Here is a 19,777-nt window from a genome sequence, read left to right as displayed (position 1 = left end):
GGTTCTTTATGATGAGATGACTCATTAAGCCCTCTGCCCAGTAGGGAGCTGACACCCGATTAATGAGCTGACACTGTTCTGTGTCTCTCTCACTAGTGCAATAAGGCTCTGTTTACAAACACAGGCTGTTGTGCCTGCTAGGGAAGGGCATGTTAAAATCTCCCCGCTGGGCCAGTTTGTTCAAAATCATAGGCTTTTTAAAACAATGTCTTTGTGCCTTACACACCACATATACTGCTTTCAGCAGGAAGCAAGTCACCCTACTGACAAGATCCCGTTTGTCAAGAGAGGGACCAATGGGCTGAGCTTTGGGGTGATGAATAACATGAGCTGCAGTGTGCTGTCATGGAGTTTGCTCACCAGGATGCATGGTTGATCATTGTTTACCCTAGACAGAAAATGTTAGATTTGTAAGCCATTTTTTCCAGGTTGAAAGGTATGGTTAAATTTAGGATCCATTGTACTTCGGGCATTAACATTTCATTTGCCCCTCTCGACTTGTCAAACAGTTTCCTCTGTGGTGTCTTTCTCAAAGTTTTGAGGAAGGGGTCAGGCTACACAGTGTTCTGCTTGGAATTTTATAATTACCTCTGTAGTAACATTTGTTACATTAGCTTCTGTTGTTGTTTGGTTTTTTTGTTTTTTTGTTTTGTTTTTTTTTTTTCTTCTTTTTCTTCTACATCAGAAATATGGTTAAGCGACAGCACACTTCACGTTGCTTGTTGCTTGTGCGCGCTTCCATGTCTGTGAGCAGGTCTTTCTGTGCTTGGGGTCTTCTACTGGTGCATGCTGCTGTTTCGGCTTACCTTTTAGGACTCCACCTTTTTCTAGAAGCACACGGCCTTTGTATACTATTTTGGTTCAGTGTGTTTCTCCTGGGTAGTTTAGCTATCCAGATTAAGTGTGTCAGAGTTCCATAGTGGGCTGCTGGTAAATGTAGCAACAGCAGACTCTAGGCCGTGTAAAATAGCTGTCAGGGGCTGCCTGTGTGGTACTCCACTGTCATGGTCCTGTCTGACGGTAGTATGGCTGGGTTGAGAGACAGAGAACATAGTAGGAACCAAGAGGTAGAGAAACTGACAGTCTACTAAATGTACATTTTCTTAAGTTGTTTGGTCCTCATTATGAGAAAAGCATAGAAAATATTAAATGGATTTAAATAGGGACTGCCAATGAGATTAAATGTACATCACTAAAAGCTTGACTGTCTTTTGAAACTGAGATTGGAGGATGATCTTAAGGGATCCTGGGGTAGGGGAGGAACAGTTTTAAAATCTGCAGCAGTATGAGAAACGGATCGTGGGAGTTTCAGGAAGGTTAGCAATGGAATGTGACAGCTGTAAAGGTAAAAATACGCCATGGATTTTAGAGGTGTCTAGAACATTTTTAAAAATACAAGATAAGTTGGGCAGGACAAGAAAAAGATGAAAAATGATCCCAAAGGTCCTGATGTCCACACCTGCTGGATTCTTAGAACTGTGAGCCCAGGGAAGTAGTTCTATATTCAGAGAACAGGGTAAGAGGCGTGTGAGAGGTAGCATGAGGGTGTGTGATGAGTGAGTTCATTTGTTTATTTAAATATCAAATACTTTGAAAAACCTATGTGAAGATGCAATGAGGCTGTAGATTTTTGTGTCAGGAACTCAGAAAAAATAAAGTCTGTACATTTATATTCATTTTAATGTTCATTTGCCCAAACATGGATAATGAATCCCTGGATATTATAAGAAAATTAGAAGATTATAAAACAAAATGTGCAACAATTTTTAGGAGCAGGCAATGAAATGAAAGAATACATGGGAGACTTTTGAGGAGACAATGTAACAGTAGTGGATACAAATGGGAAAGGTTAGCAGGAGGTGAGTGAGTGCCTATGTAGAAAACATCAATTTTATGAGAGTGGAATCAAGTCAAGAAGAGATTTCCACCTGGTTTTAAATGGTTTTAAGTACCGAGGTGAGGGTGCGGGCAATGAGAGTTATCCAACAATTCTCTTGAAAAAAATACCCCAGATAAGTATTTACATTTTTACTACATTTAACAACACAGAGCGCATTTGCTATAGTAACTGAGTTTATCCTAGTCCGTATGACTGTAGTAGAAGCCAAAGCCAGACTAGAGCAACCTTAAGGAAAAAGAGAAAGAGAGACAGAGAGAGGGGGGGGGGGGGGGAGAGAAGAGTCTTTGAACACAGGCAAGGGCTTTCTTTCCTGTATTGTAGCAAGAAAGTAGAGAATATAGATTTAACATTTTAATCACGTAAAGGTGAAGTCAGTGATTTTAACCACATTCCCATTGTTATACTATCATCACAACCAACTATCTAAAAAAGCTTTACCTCTTTCCAAGTTAAATGTCATTATGAACTGAGCAATGGCTCTTCGTTTGTTTCCTCAGACACATTTTTGTTTTGCTTTTTAAAATTTGAAAATAGATTAAAAATAGATTTTTCCATACAATATGCTCTTATTACAATTTCGCCATTCCCCAGCTCCTCACAGATCCTTCCCTCCTGCTCCCTAGCAAGTCCACACCCTTTCTTGCTCTTTTTCATTAGAAAGCAACCACTTAAAAAAAATAAATCAGAACAGCATAAAACAAACTGAAAAAGAGCCAAAGAAAAGGCACAAGAAGCAAATATAGACACACACACACACGTGCGTGCACATTTCCACACAGAAATCCCATAAAACCATAAACAATAATATGTAAGCAAAAGACCTAAAATATCATTGAGATCATCTTGTGCTGGCCATGTATTGCTGGCCATATCTTAAATGTTGTTTGTATACCCAGTGAAATTGCAGTGAAGAAGGCTTTTTTTTTTCAAGTAGTTACCAGTTGGCGATAGCTTCTGTGTTAAGGACTGGAGCTTGTGTCTACTCCCTCCCTCCCCATCATGGACTTGTGTGGGTCCTGTGCATGCTGCCTCAGTCTCCATGAGTCCAGATGTGCATCAGACCTGTTGTGTCTAGAAGACACTGTTCCTTCGTGTCTCCCATCCCCACTGGCTCTTACAATTTTTCTGCCTCCTCTTCTGCAGATTTCCTTGAACCCTGAGGAAAAGTGATGGAGATATCCCATTGAATGTTCCAAGGTCTCTCACCCTCTGCACATGTCCAGTTTGGGGTGGCTACATTAGCTCCCTTGTCTTGCAGGAGGAAGCTTCTTGGATGATTCAGCTGCTTGTTTTAATGGTAGGCAATGAGCAAGCAGTTGAGAAGTGTGTAAGCTTGAGAGTGACAGTGATTTATCTGAGGTATGTAACGATGCAAGCCCCTAAAGAAGGGGCACAAAGAGGTGAGCACTTCAGAGAGTCAGATAGAAAAGGAAGTAAGGTTTTGGTTTTATTAAAGTTTCTTTTTAAAATTTTAACACAGGGTCTTGCTAAAATGACCATATTGGCATTCAACGTGCCCTGCTGCCTCAGACTACCAAGGTACAAAAAAAACAGGCCTATATCACTAAGCAAGGCTCAGAGACAGCTTCATAATGCAAGGAAGGAAACAGTATGGGTTTAGAAAACTGTGAATTTCTTTGGTTATATTCATACATTTTGAGATGAAAACAGTAAACAGAATGTGGTGAGATTCTTTGGAATTTTGCAGAAAGTGGGAGTGCTTTGATAAAACCACTTTAGATAGTACAAGGATTTTACCAGAATAAAAAAGACATTGAGTTGACAATAGCCAACGCCACCAAGAGGCCCTCTCATATGTTAGATGCATATAAAAACACAGCTATAGGGGGTTCACTTATACAATGTAAATTCTATGTGCTATGGATACAATACAGGGTAGCAGCCATGCACAATCGGAAAGTCAACATAATGGAGCAATTTCTGCAGGGATGCCATGATCTCAGATGAGACTATCTTGTTCATCTATTGTGTAGCAGCCCTGTGAACAGAGCATAGATCCACTAGGTGTTTCTTGGGAGAGTAATCTAGAGTTAGTTAAATAATGAAAAAAGAAGCTTGTGGACTTGAAGCTTCCATTGTCTGAGAGTTAAAAATCCCAAGAATTCTGAGAGGCTAAATAATTTTACTGTAACCGAAGTAAAAAATACAATAGTCCATAGAGATACTGACTGAGTCTAGACAGAACTCTACCCACATTCAAGAGTTTTACAATGATGGTGACTTATGTGTTCCAATTTTTGTATGTAATGCTTATCTTAACTCAACAAAGCCTGAAGACAAGAAATAGAAAAAGTGAAAAATTATAAAATTATAATCTTGTACTTGCTAAAAGAAAATGAGGCATCATCAAAACAGATAGGAATAACTTCATCATTCATATTCACTAATGTATACATATGTGTATACATATATGCACTCTCACACATACTCAACTTTTTCCAGTCATTTAAATCTATTATCTTCCCTAGAAACGGAAAGAATAACAATTAATTAAATTAAAAATTAGAACAAAAAGTCCATTGAAAATAAAATAGCTAGGAATTCAAAATAAAATGATCACATATCCTAAAGTGCATACTGTGAGTTAAGAAGTAAAGTAGGTAACTCATGTCAATGGATTCCTCTTTGCGGTGTGTGGTGGTGGTGCGCGCGCGTGCGCGTGTGCACGCACGTGTGCAGTAGCCTGTCCTTACCACCTGGGGGCCAGAAAAGTCAGCTGTTTCACTTTGTCATCTCTTTCATTATTTCTTAATTTAATTTTAATTTTTAAAAAAGAATTTCAGACATGAGCTCTGTTTTTATGTTATTTCCATTCCACCTTCTCCACACCAACTCTGTCTGTGTATTCAACTCCCTCTCGCATTCATAATTTCTTCTTTAATAATTATTATCTCTCGCACACACACAAATGAGTCCATTTTACTTGGTTCATATGTTATGTGTTTAGGAGGGATCATTTAGGATTGGATAACCTATGAAGAGGCCTCATGGACAGGAGAATTTCACAAGCCAATGCTATAGATGAAGAGCTACAGGCACCAGTGGGTCTTCTTCAGACAGGTGAAGCTAACTCTGAAGCCAGCAGTCCTGTCTGTGCTCCCACGGAACTGGGGTTCCAGGCCCTGGGCTCAGATCTATCTGGTATTCTACTTGAGTGTTGCTTGTTTGTGTGTTGTTTGTTTGTTTTTATAAATTAATCTTCTCGTGCTTCTTCAGCAGTGCCCTTACTTGCAGAGCCATCTCCCACACTATGCCCACATCTTAGTATCTAAAAGGGATTCTCCAACTATGTGGTCCTTTCAAATCTTACTTGTGTGAGGCATGGTCTGTCTTGCTGCCATTCTCCACTGCAGGCTTAGTGAGTGTGTTGGTAACTACGTGCTCTCCATACAAGATCAGAAAGTGCAAGCATTGACAATATTAGATACAGGAGCATATATCACTTGAGTCTTCAATTACTGAGTTACTATATTGATCTGTATCCCTCAGTTCCTCAGGGGATAAGATTACTCATTTTGAACCAATTGTGTGAGACTGCATTGTAATCATATTGTGTATATTACATCTGGATTATGGAAACACAAATACACTGGCACTTGTATTTCCAACCATTTTCCCTTCAAGAATGCATTCTGCGTGTATAAGATTTCAGATTAATAATTCAGGGTTAATCATTGAAACACACACAAATACCATACACTATTTCCATGAAGGTGCTTACACATGATTAGAACTCTGTATACTTACTTCATTATATCGTCCTTGAAAAACACAGTAAAGTGAATTATGTTCTTATTTTATGGAGATAGGGATTAAAGACAAGCTAAGCATCTTGGTCAAGGTTCAATAGCTAATTAGTATCGGAGTTGTGGGTAGGAAGTAGACTCTCAATTTCTAACCTGAGACCCAGGAGCTTAGAGTACCCCCTGTCCCTTAACTAAGTGATATATTTCACATTAATTCATGCATGTGAGTACTTGGCAGGTAGAGTCAAAATATGCTTTAACTTGTCCAATAGAGACAGGAGAGGAAATAATTATTGCGTTTACCGAAGAGAAGACTAACGGACTTGAGTGTTAAAGAATGTGTAGATTTCAGATAGAAAGGCAAAAAAAAAAAAACAAACCAACAAAACCACTGTATTTGCAAAAGGATGCAAGTGGACAGTGTCATGAGGCTCTGAGAAGACAGAAAATGATAGAAATTTGCCATGGTCCATGAGTAAGGAAATAAAAGTCCTGGCATTGAAGAGAAATCAGAGCAAGGCTGGAAAGTTATGACTATCTTATAGATGAATCAGTTTCACATTTTCTGGGGCACAATTATCTATGCTTTACATAGAAGATTAAGGAAATAACAACATTTTATCTCCTATGTACACATCCCCTACTTTTAATTTATTTACAACCTGCTTATATAGGGTTGTATATAGAACAATCTTTGAGAGCGTCTATCTTATGGACTTCAAGCTAAAATTCCAAAGTTGGTGTGAGAACATAATCAGACATGTGTGGAAACACTTTAAGAAGTGAGGAATCACACTCTCCACTCAACTGTGGAGAATGTTCTGACCATTGGCTAGATCTGGGAAGGGGTTTAAAGTTTACCTCCTGTATTGTCCTTGGCTGGTGCCTTAGTTTGAGCGGGACCCCTGGGCCCAAATCTGCCTATCATATTGTTCTACTTGTAGGTTTCTAGGACCCTCTGGATCCTTTTATTTTGCTGTTCTCCCATGCGTCTCTCATTTAGAGTCCCAATAGGATGCCTTCCCCTCTGTCCCAGTTTCCTGGTAAGTGAAGGCTTTCGTGGGACATGCCCCTTGGGCTAGTATGCAGATATAAGTGAGTATATACCATTTGATTCTTTCTGCTTCTGGGTTAACTCACTCATTATGATCATTTCTAGCTCAACCCATTTATCCACAAATTTCGGGAATTCCTTGTTTTTAATAGCTGAGTAGTATTCCATAGTGTATATGTACCACAGTTTCTTTATCCACTCTTCTACTGAGGGACACTTAGGCTGTTTCCATGTTCTGGCTATTATGAATAAGGCTGCTATGAACATGGTTGAGCAAATTTTCTTGTTGTGTGCTGGAGCATCTTCTGGGTATATTCCAAGGAGTGGAATAGCTGGGTCTTGATAAGACTTTCTCACGTACTCTGGTGCCTCACATTTGACCATGTCCCCTGGAGGGGGAGACCTGGTGGCACTCAGAGGAAGGACAGCAAGTAGCCAAGAAGAGACTTGATACCCTATGAGAATATATAGGGGGACGTAATCCCCCTCAGGAACAGTCATAGGGGAGGGGAATAATGGGAAAATGGGGGGGGGGAATGGGAGGATACAAGGGATGGGATAAACATTGAGATGTAACAAGAATAAATTAATAAAAAAAGAATTAAAAAATAAAATAAAATAAAATAAAATGAACAGCAAAAAAAAAAAAGAAAGAAAAAAGAAAAAAATTAGAGTGTAACCTCTTGATTTATGAAAAATGTGGAAAATATCTTATTTTGTAATGTATATTTATTTGAGAGGATAATAGTTTCTGCATTTTACAGATGGCCTAATTGACATTTTAAACAAATCTAAAGTAAAGGTAAAAAAAAAAAAAAAAAAAGTGAGGAATCACATATGAGTTAACGCACTGATAGCTTCAAATTTTGTGACTCTGTTGCATGACTTTGCCTTTAGAGTCTTCATGAGGGAAACAGTCAGTGCAATGTAGTGTTCTCCGTAACCATCACTTCATAAACAATTCTCAAATAATAGAGAACTGTTATAGTCTCTAAGGAAGGAGAAACAAGACATATGGTAGAATATAGGTGTGAACAACTAGAGTGAGTGAGGAGGCTGATAAATGCAGATAGAGTCCAGTAGATATTCCAAAATTCCAGTTTGCATTGCATAGCACAATGCAGACCCTGGAAAATGCACTCACCAACTTTAATTCTTCTGTTCTGGGCAATTCTGGCTTCTGAACATGTATTGTAATGTGCAAATGGTACCCTCACTGTAACTCATTTCATCACTCCACTAACCCCTGAAATAAGCCAGGTACTCAAGAAGATCCTCATCCAATACGTAAATATGGATACAGAGACTCCGAGAAGTTGGTGTGCTGCTAAGGTTTGGAGCCTGGTGTAAAACCCATCTGGTCCAAAACTCATGCCTCCAGTGCTTTTCTTCTCGTTTCTTTTATCCCAAAATTCCTTTGTGTGTATTTTCAGTAAAATGTTGGGCTTGGACTATTAAAGAAGTTAATTGTAACCACTTTGAATATGACAGTCTGCACTGACCTTTCTAATATAAGCACCGAGGTACACATTGATACTGTTCCCTGGGTCCCCGGAGGAACATTCTGCCAGCTGATGTCAGCTATACACGTGACTGTGATCCTGTGGGTGACTAGGAACTTACTAACGGAGGTTACGTAAGTACTTTAAATCATTACCAATACTACCAAAAAGAAATGTTTCTGTAGTCTAACACTGAATAATTAGCATAAGAAAATTAACACATAAAAGATAAAGCATTTAAGCAAAGCACATATTTCCAGAGCTAAATATCCTCACAGGTATACTAGTCTTAATAGATGTCATGACACTTCTTTCTAATTATTCAGACATTTTTTATTTTAAGCCTAGTGTTGAGAAGATGAAGGTCCATGACGTCAGAGCTCATGAGGCTGAACAAGAAAATCATGAGTATACAGCCAGGAGACCCCACCCCACAGCAAAGCAAATAGAAGAAAGGGAGAAAAATTTAGTCTTAGACAGTTTGTAAAATGTCAAAAGAAAGCCCAATAGATAAAAACAATAATAAGCGCACCACGGCTCATATTAAGTGGAAAGCTTCGTGGTACAACACATAGTGCACCGAAGTGTTTGTGCACAAATCAGAAGTACGGGGAGAGCTGCGCGACGGCTTGGTCCTACAAGCACACACTATTCTTGCTAATAATCAGAGTTTTGTTCCCAGCACCAGCGTCCAACTGTCCAGCAAGCTCAGAACCACTGTAATTGCAAATACAGGGGGATCTGATGCCTGTGGCCTCCTTGGCCACCTGAACCACATGCACAAATACACACACACACACACACACACACACACACACACACACACACACACAGAGAGAGAGAGAGAGAGACAGACAGACAGACAGACAGAGACAGACAGAGACAGAGACAATTTACAAAACAAAAATAAAAACATCCAAAGTACAAGTAATATATAATATATATGTATAGATATTATAGATACATACACACACAAGCTTACAAATTATGGGGAAATACCTTATTTTGTATGACGCTATTGAACATTGAATTTCTGTGAATTTCTGTTTTACCTGACATAGTTTTAAAAGTCACAGGATTCTACCAAGTCTCTACTGTTTCATTTTTTTTTAAGTTTTTGCTTTCTATAAAGTGCAAAAAGTAGTGATGTATCTTTTGTTTGTTTTGTTTTGTTTTAATCACATAATTCAACAGCAACGTGGGAAGCCTTCTTCCAAGCCTGGATACACCTGTGTTTTCCTCAAGGTAATTTACACTCAGAGGCCTCGCTTGCTGCTCTTCCTGCCTGCTTTCCCACAGCCCATTCCCCAAGGCTTCTCCTATTCCTCTGTGGTGGATCACGTCAATAAAGGGTGACATCTGTGCAGCTGATCATGGTGAGCCAGTTCAGGTAGGCCATGTGTTGTACCTTGACCTAACATCTCATTTCTGTTCTCACCACTATGGCCAATTAATACGAAGCCTTTTAAGCAGCCAGTTGACTGGTCTGGTCGTGTGCCGGCTATCACCACAAGAGCTTAAGGGCTACAAATCTCTGTTATTACCAAGCTGTTGCTGCCAGAAGCACGCTGACTCCTGACAAAAAGAATAGATTAGGATCAATCAAATCTCCCCCAGGCTTATCAGTGGGACTTTTAACCACACCTTCTACCTCCAAGTTTCCTCTTCTTCCTTCCAAACACCTCCGCAGCAAGCTAACAAGGTGCCTGCCAAACCATATGTTCATAATTAGTTAACTTCGTGCCTGTCGCTAGAGGCACCACTCAGTCAGCAACAGCCGTCGAGGGTGTTGGGCAGCCAATAAGACACACCCAAGCAGCACAGCCGCTCAGCTCAGCAGTAGAAGAGGCACACTTAATTCCAGCTGTGGCATTGTTAACTGAATTAACTTTATCCTCAATTTAAAAAGCCAGCATGAAATCAAAGGAGACCTTAGAAAAGGAAAAAAAAATGGAGAAAAGAAAAAAAAAAAAAAAAATTGCTTGTAGGTTAACTCAAGAGTGCAGGGTGCTGAATGAAACTCAACCTACTTAGCCCATTTAGCCAATCATTGCAAAGCAGGTTGCTGGCATCGCATCGCTGTTGTGGCTCCTGGCATAAGTCTTCCTTTTATTTTCCAGTTCTGTGGTTAAGGTCTCTTGTTACACACAGAGGGACTGATGATATAATTGTGAATGAGCCAGTAGAACACTTTTTTAGGTAGCAGTGAGCTTTCCAGACAGTAATGAGAAGTTAAATGTTAGAAACAGCAGAGTATGATTCTGGCTAAGAAATCTCATCTTAAGGTAAGAGTAACATGTATAAAATTCAATGTCTGTATTTGCAGCTCTGGGGGTTCTCTGTGGGAAATAGTTGTCAAGCAATATTTGGGGCGAGGGGAGTCACAAGGGAATAAGAACTTTCTGAAATTGTTTTAGTTGTCATTGACTATACAATATTTTGAAAATGTATATTGCTTTAAATGTACTTATTCTGTGTGCATGAAAAGCACTGATGACTACTTTAAACAAATTTACATCTATATGTGTCATACCAAGCTCCTCAATGTAGCTTTGCTTGAAGAGTAACACTAACAAAAGCATAGAATAATGCGTAATTGTACTACCAGAATTTGGCAATGCTATTTTTAAAAATCTCATAAGACTATGAGGAATAAATTTCTCCACTTAGGAAAATAATATATTTCCTATAATTTAAATGTCAAGATACTTTATTTTGAATTAATATTCATGGATATGTTATTAAAGTTAGAATGAAAAGTTTTCATTAATAACATATGGGACCAAAAAGGTAGATATAAACACACAAGAAAACAGAAACAGGAGCTAAAAGATAAAATTAAATAATCTGTAAAAACAAATGTACATGGGAAATTGACTAATTAAATAATTCTCATTTTAAGACTTGGGATCTTGTTGCTGCTATTGTAAATCTTATGAAGTACTTTGAAAATTTTGGGCAATGCAAAAATCAGGGCAGGAAAACTCAAAAGTTAAATATCCACAAAGCATAGCCCACTGTGACTTACAAGTTAAATCTCAGCTTGTGATCCAGTTTCGTTGTCAATTGCATACTCTCTGCTACTATATTAAATAATAATTGAAGGTGGTAAGGGAATTGGGACTCCTGAGTAACAGACACTGTCATGATAATATGTGGCTTAAAGTGAATTAAGAAGCAACTGATATGGTATAAGACCAGGGAATTAAAAGACATAAGTCAATGAGAAAAATCAGAAACCACAGATCGGTACGAATTACAGGCAATTTTCTTAATAACCCTTCAGGATAATGTTAGTGAGGAGCTGCACTGAGCGAGCCTCTTCACTACCCCTTGTGGAGCAAACTTGTAAACAGCCAGAGCCAAAGGTTTGCTTTTAAATACAAGTTGACATCTTAAAAATACTTTCTTATGACGTGTCATTAAGCAAGCAACGATTCTTTTTAAACTAAGAATAAAAGTGCTTATAAATTAATAAACTTAATTTTTCAGTTTACCCTCTCCCGAATTTCTATTTTGATGTGTTTTAATAAAGGAAAGCTTAATTGGCCTAAACTATAATCTTGTTTTCATAGTCAAAGCCTCATTTACATCATAATGGGGGGCCTCTACTTTCACTTTCAGTGTGATTAATGTACGATGAGATTTCACTTATTGAGTATTATAATCAGGAGTGTAAAAGGTACAGATTAAAACGTGGGAAATGCTACTGCTTAGACACCGGGAACTGATTTTGAGAGCTCTTAAAATCTTGTAGCTTTTTTTTCAGTAAGAACAAAATGACTCACGGAAGGAGTTCGTGAGACCTCACAGATGAGCAGGATGCTTGACTAAAACTGAGCAGTGATGAGCAGTGCCGACTGGGGAACAAGAGGCTATGGAAGATGCCACGTTCCAGGTTAGTGATGGGCTCTTGGCCAAAAGGCGTGAGTGAGTGAGCCGGTTTAGAAAGAGGCAGCAACAAAAAACGCTAAGGACTGACTAAAAAGGCTCTGACTGACAGAAGGGAGAGAAAAGTTAATAAAACCAAGCCAGCATGTGTTAATAAACTATGAGTGTCAGAAAAACTGCGACTAGGAGTATATCAGAAATCGGTTGTTGGTACACAGAACACGCTGTCTGTTTAGTTGGAATGCAGGAGTGAGTCAGACTGCACAGCAAAGCAGAATAGCTGCAGGACCGGATGCCTGAAGATCAGGTGGAGCCGACTTCCGTTGGGAGTCATCAGAGCAATCGAGGCAGTGGGTCCAGGAGTCCTAATGCTTAGCGCCCAGCGTGAGAGGGCTAGGGGAGGAGTTGAGCCGAAGAACAGAACCAGCCGGGGTGTTTGTTACCTGGAAAACAGTCTGAGAGCAACTCTGCAAGTCAGTTCTTCACAGTAAGAAAAGGTAACAATCACTTTGTAAAGCTTAGAGATCAAACATGAAGGAAATGTCTGGAGTAGGGGTATCTAACCATGGGCCGTACTGATGCAGTGACGTCACACAGACAAAGGTAGCATCTTTGTCTTCTCAGATCGTTACATTAGCTTCACAAGACACTTCATATGTGAAGTTTTCTCTCTTTATCATTAATGTCAATGAAATAAAATATCGTTTTCCCCTGTCAATGTAATTAAATACTCACTAATGAAACCATATGAGCACAGTGTACTTTTTCCAATAGGATTTTCACGTTTTTGTGTCTGTAAGCCAACGTGTGAGTGTGCACACTGCATATGTGTGCCCTTGTAGGCCACATGAGAGCTTCAGCTCTCCGGAAGCTGGAGTCATAGGCAGGTGTGTGGTGTTCAACACCAGAGCTGGGAACCGGATTTGGGCGCCGTGCGAGGGTAAGGCATGCTCCAATGCCAATAGCTGAGCCATCTGTCCAGCTCCAGAATTGACATTTTAGGCATCCACAGTTCTAAACTATATTAAGAAAGTGTTCAAAATTACTTGCATTAATAAGTCCATATCCCCTTACAATTTTTATCAAAATAACTGCAATTTTATAGTTCTCCCTTGATCTCAGACACTGTAATAGTCTTCGTGTTGCCAGATAATTACGTGTATGCCTATTGGATAAGTTTATTAAAAACTAATTAAAGGCATTTTCTGATGAGCTCAGTACTTTTTTCAGCTCTTGTAGTAACTCCTAGTCTTTCACTATTTTTCTTTTTTCTCCTACTCTAAACATTTTCCTCCTAGTTTTGGAAGTTAGTTGTGTTCAACTTTCAGCTTTTGTTCCTCAGGGTTCTGTGTGTGTGTGTGTGTGTGTGTGTGTGGTGTGTGTGTGTGTGTGTGTGTCGGAGGGGGGATTGTTTGTTTGTTTGTGGGGCAGGAAGTAAGGATGACTGCATGACAGGCAGGCCCTCCATCACTGAGCAGCAGCCCCAGCCCATTCCTAAGTATCTTTAAATCTATAAAGCACTTTTAATATATTTCTCCCTAAACAAATTTGATGAAAAATCTATTGTTTTATATAGTTCTAAATAGATTATAATATCCATTGTAAGTTTTCTTTTTCAATGAATTCATCCTTTAGCTATTTAAACATGGGGTTTGGATATGTTTTAGTTAATATTATTGATTTCTAAATTTGTATTGAAATCTAGTAATTTACTACAGATTAAATATTAATCTCTGAATCCAGTGATGCTTTAAAGTAAAGAGAGATGTCTTGGGACCTTAAGGCAGTGTTCAGGTGACCATGGGAACTCAAGGATAGCAGAGCATTTGGGATTAAGAGTTTGTGGCTCGTAGGCTATAGAAGGAGGAGATGGAGTCCGATCTCCAGGACTGATACTGATGCAGCATAGAAGATGCCCATCTTGGCCATAGTGCGCCTGTGTTGCCTGTGATATAGCCAGGAGGGGACAAGGATGCTTTAAGACCATGACACACCATTGAGATCAAGGGAGAAGGTGGCTGACTACATGCATTTCAGATTCATCCAGGAACAGAAGCATTGGAATCAGGGCAGGGGGTAAGGAGAGGAACGGGGCTAGTGTACAGCAATTTCCACAATCTACTTGATGAAAAGAGGTTGACGCAGGAAACACTGAAGTCTTTTTTATTTTATAATTTTATTAATTTATTCAGATTACAACTCAATTGTTATCCCATCCCTTGTATCCCCGCTTCCCCCCCCCCCCCGTTCTTCCCTTTCAGCTTTCACCCTATTTCCCTCTCCACTATATGGTCATAGGCTATCAAGTCCCATCTTGGTATCCTGCTTATTCTTTCTCTGAGTGCCATCAGGTCTCCACACCAAGGGGAGGTGGTCAAATATGGGGCACCAGAGTTCACGTCAGTGTCAATCTCTGCTCTTCACATAACTGTGGAGAATGTCCTGTCCATTGGTTAGATCAGAACAGGGTTTCGATGTTTATTGCTTGTATTGTCCTTGGTTAGTGCAATAGTTTGAGCAGACCCCCCGGGGCCCCAATTCACCCATCATGATGTTGTTCTTGTAGCTTTCTAGGACCCTCTGGGTCCTTCTATTTCCCCATCGCCTATATTTCTCTTACGCAGAGTCTCAGTAGGATGTCCTCACATCTATCCCAATCTCCTGGTAAGTGAAGACTTTCGTGGGACATGCTTTTGCACTGGTGCCCAATTATAAGTGAGTATATACCATGTGAGTCTTTCTGCTTTTGTCTTAAAGACAGAGAAAAAATAGTGTGTGGCATTGAGACAAGAAAACAGAGTATTTGGCATAAAGTCCAAATTGACCACTTGACCAAAATGGCATTAACAAGAAAATGGAATGGTTGAATATCCTATTGATAGCATGTTATAGATATCAAATTCTAAGCCTACTGAGTCCCCCTTAGGATTATGAATAATAATTCAAATAGGAATTTAGATATTGCAGGGAATGGTATAAAATATACATTTTACATTGAAAAGATTGAGAGACCCAGGAGTGGTTTATTTATTTATCCATGTTTCATTCTTAGCCTTTCCCCAAACTACACCTTTCTGGGGAAAAGCACAGTGGTCACACAGCCATTCCAGCTCCCTCTAGGGGTCTGGATCTACTTCATTCTCTCTGCTCAACCTATATTACAATAGAAGATTTATTGAAATATCATAGTATCTGGTTGAATTAATGCTCTTAGCTCTTGTCCTACAAATTCACCCACTCAAGATTCAGTAGACTTGATTCCCACTTCATCAGGTCCCCTTTGTGGGTCTGTGCGGCCATTATGTGTTGCCAGAGGAGCCCTATATCAGAGGTTATGTGCATATATTTCACAGGCAGATAAATCCAGAGGAAAGGTATATTGTTGTTACTCTTGTTTACATATTACAAAACTAAAACTAGAGATATTGGTCAAAGGTCAAGTGACCATGTTGGACATTACATTGGATTCTACTGGTCATATGATTGCTCTAGCCTTAAGGTTTTTTTAAAAAAAGATTTCCATACTAATTAATATAGTGGATATGCTATTTATATTTCCACCAGCATATAAGGGTTGCCTCCCCACAACATACCCCTATCCAGCTCAGCATTTTAAACTGTTTTCCCTTCATAATAGAAATATCTGCATATCTGTCTTTATCACAACAGTATTTGCAATACCCAAGCTATGGGCCAGCCAAGCTCACAACCAGTGAATGAATAGATGAAAATAAATTGTGGATTTCAGGGCATTGACAGATTAAAATTCCAACACCTTAAAACCTACTAAATATTATTCTCATATTTGCAGATATTTTGACTTTGTTTTCTAGAAAAATTGAAAAATGCCTTTCATTCACATTTAAAGGCAGAAGAGAGAATTCCTAGATCTAGTCAGTATTTAGAACAAACTGTCTTACTGGCTTCTCTCTTTTTGTGTTCTTTATTTGTTGTTTTGGAGTCAGAACCTAATGTAGTCCGGTACTTACTCTGTAGCTGAGGCTGTCACTGAAGTCATGATGCCCTGGTTCCTATTTCTCTAGTACTGGGATCACAGGTGTGTGCAGCCATGCCGTGCCTAGGTTTAAAGTAAATTAGCTGTGCTTCGCACTGCAAGTCATACATAATGAAAATGCTACTACGTGGTTGCAACATTCACTTTATTTTTATATGCACTTTTAAAGCGCAAAAAAAGGAACTACATTTCTTTATCAGAATGTTTATCGCCATTAAACTGGGTTGTCCTTTGCTTCAGGCTGGGGATATTAAAACTGTCTTCAGAAAACGCCCTCTAGTGTCTGAATGATGCAATCGCCCAGCTGAGGACGGATTTCTGGGAGTGTCAGAGTGCCTAGAGCAAAAGCCAAGAGAGAAAATTTCACTCTCAGACTTGGTCTGTCAGCAAATGGGAAAAATCAGCCCTTCGGTGAGAAAGGGCATACAATAGATCAGTGAAAAATCAGACAACTCAGGTCTCTCCATGCCTGGTTTAGAAAGCGTCCTACTGTACTTGTGGTCTTGGATTTGGGACAAGCAAACCCGGAATAGAAGAAAACGGGGTTTTAGAAAGCTCCGTGCTTGTTTTAAATGGAAGGGCTATAGACGTGAGGGGAAGAATCATGAGTGGACAGAAGAACAGGTGTAGGGAAAGGGGCTCGGAAACAGGATTCTCCACTCAACAGCGAGGATTCCAAAACAGAGCGACGAAGGCGAGTTGATTTGTGATGCTTCAAATTCTGTTATGGATTACACACGTTCTAAAGCGGAGCGTTGTGAAATAGGGATTCGTCGTTCCGAAGATGCAGATCAGTGATGAAAGTCAGCCAGTAATTCCCTACTTATTAAAATCTGTTTCTCTAGTAGTATCTTCCGTTTGTCATCTGGCTCAGCACCGATTGTTCACGCATTGCACTATACACGTCTTATAGCAACTTGGCCTTGCTCATTATCAAGGACTAATGGCGGGACTATTCACGCCACAATGGCCTTAAACAGAATTTGTAGCACTCGGTGTCCCTTCTTCCTCCAGAATGCACAACGAACGTTTCTGCTCTAGAGAAAAGCTTCCAGAACTGTCTCCCTGCAAAGATACAAATCAGAGCCAGTCTCATTAACATTTTCTCTTCAGCGTGTGGCATTTCCTGTTAATTAGTTTGTGAATAATATTCAGCTTCTTACAGAAATATTAGCTATTAAACTATAAAGTCAAGTGGCTCTAGTCTTGTGGTAAACACAAACAAACAGGGAAGAGAAAAGAGGGATTCCTAAGAGTGTTTAATTCTCAGTCTCTTCTGCAGTCACTCCTGCAGAAATGTTCGGAATATTGCACTGAAGGGCTATGGATATACAGTAGCAAAGTCCATATTGCCTAGGATGAAGTATTTCTCATACCTGAGCTAATTTCCACCCAAAAGACCAGTGCAGGGTGCCGGGAATAAGGAGATTGTGTTTTGCACGAGGTTGAAACAGGCAAAATGTGTTAGACAAGATGACTTCATATAAAATCAAAGTTATGAACTGAATTGAGATACTACTAGGGATGCCGTGGAATTACAAGCAAGTGGTTGGAGGTTCCAGGTCCCCTAGACATAGTCCACGGGGTCCACAGGAGGAGAAAGCAACATATTTCAATGTAGAATTAGGTAGTGCTGAGAGGTGAAACGGTAGGGTCGTGGAGATGAATTTCTATTAACTCACATCTTAAAATGTAAAGACAGAGAAATCCAATCCTCTTTCTTATCTTCTATATTCAAAGCTTTCATAAATGAAGGCAAATACTGAATAAGCTAAAATATATTGAGAAATGAGCTGGACACACCTGTTAACCCAGCACTTGGGGTGGCAGAGGCAGGCAGGTCACTGTTGAGTTTGAGGATAGTCAGGTCTACAAAATGAGTCCAGGACAGCCGACATCCAAGGCTACACAGAGAAACCCTATCTCAAAAACAAAACAAGAGACAGAGAGAGAGAGAGAGAGAGAGAGAGAGAGAGAGAGAGAGAGAGAGAGAGAGAGAGAGAGAGAGAGAGAGAGAGAGAGAGAGAGAGAGAGAGACAGACAGAGAGACAGAGAGAGAGACAGAGACAGACAGAGACAGAGACAGACAGACAGACAGACAGACAGACAGACAGAGACACAGAGACAGAGAACTAAATGTGTGCAAGTCACTATTATTACCATGTTCCCAAACCTTGTCCCATTTTTGTTTTATTAGATCTCTGCATAGCTTTAGCAGTCCTCCTGGCCTGTCAGTTTAAGGAAAACCACAAAGGCATTAATAAATTCTTAGAAACTCTTCTTTATCTCTTTCTTCAAGAAGAGTCTATATTTGAAATGTGTGTGTGTGTGCGTGTGTGTGTGCATGTATATGTGTATGTGTGTGCATGTATGTGTGTGCATATGTGTGTGAGTATGTGTGTGTGTTAGACCCTATGTGAGGTTCTTCTTCTGGTATCAGTTATCAAATAGATGGCTTCATGCACTTTAGACAAAGTCTCTACCACTAAATTAGCTTTGCAACACTTACAACATGTCTAAGTTTATATATGTACGAGATTTTTATAAAATAGAAATATTACTAAATTTAAAATGTTGGAGGAGATTTAATTATAAAAATGATGCATTCATAAGCCTTAAACTGGTTGGCTCTAGGAGTGGATGCTTGGTAGTGAACTTATGGTAATAGATAGGTGTTCAGAGAAGACTAGATACATGTTCTGAGGGCATTAAGTTAGAACTAATACTGTTGCTGTCATTGTACACATTCATGAGAGGCTCTCAACTCTACAAAATCATCCTACTAATCAGTTCCCTTAAAGGATGATTAGATGAGCTCTTCGGTGTGCCTAAAAAGAGAGGTGTGTGTGTGTGTGTGTGTGTGTGTGTGTGTGTGTGTGTGTGTGTGTGTGTATGTGTGTGTGTATGTGTGTGTATGTGTGTGTGTGCGTGTGTGTGTGTATGTGTGTGTGTATGTGTGTGTGTGTGTATGTGTGTGTGTATGTGTGTGTGTCTCTGTGTGTGTGTTGCATTCGTCACTTACACTATGATTATGAGATCTGATTTTTAAGACAGATTTTTTTTAATCAAAAACACAATATTAATTAATTTTCAGCCAGGAGGGATGGTGCACACTAATAATCCCAGCACTCTGGGAGGCAGAGGCAGGTGGATCTCTGTGAGTTCCAGGCCAGCCTGACTGGCCTACAAGGTGAGCCCAGAATAGGTAAGGCTACTCAGAGAAACCCTATCTCAAAAATGAAACCAAACCAAACAAAAACAAACAAACAATCCCCCCTCCCCTCCCTAAAAATTAGTTTTCTTGTCAACCGGACCTTAGAATGCTTTGGTAAAAACTGGCAGTGAAATGAACAAATTGAAAATGAAACTGGATGGGAAAAGTGGTTACAGTTTATAGTTTTAAAAATATAGTGATCATGACAATGGGGTAGTGTAGAACACAATCACAGAGAGAACAGAATAGAACATTCAAAAAAGACTCATTCAGAACATGACCAACTAAATGTTGTGAGTGGTGACTCCGCAGCGGAACACAGATATAAGTTCAAGAAACGTACTGGAACAATTTAGATCTGTTTGTTGACCAAGATGATGCAACCTCTGTTTCAGGCAACATAAAGTTGATACAGAGATACTGAACTTAGGGGG

General features: G+C 39.6%; 1 protein-coding gene across 1 annotated transcript in view; it reads left to right on the top strand.

Annotated features, from left to right (window-relative positions):
• Positions 1-19,777, top strand: part of Gmnc (geminin coiled-coil domain containing) — a 79,398-nt gene that overhangs the window by 34,556 nt on the left and 25,065 nt on the right. Inside the window, exon 2 of the mRNA XM_051150536.1 lies at positions 12,957-13,054. Coding sequence (XP_051006493.1) covers positions 12,957-13,054 — 98 coding nt within the window. The remainder of the gene's footprint in view (positions 1-12,956; positions 13,055-19,777) is intronic.

Source organism: Acomys russatus, chromosome 8, assembly GCF_903995435.1.
Source record: "Acomys russatus chromosome 8, mAcoRus1.1, whole genome shotgun sequence".
Classification (NCBI taxonomy): Eukaryota; Metazoa; Chordata; class Mammalia; order Rodentia; family Muridae; genus Acomys; species Acomys russatus.
Note: the sequence above shows the minus strand (reverse complement) of the source record. Positions and strands in the feature narration are given on the sequence as shown.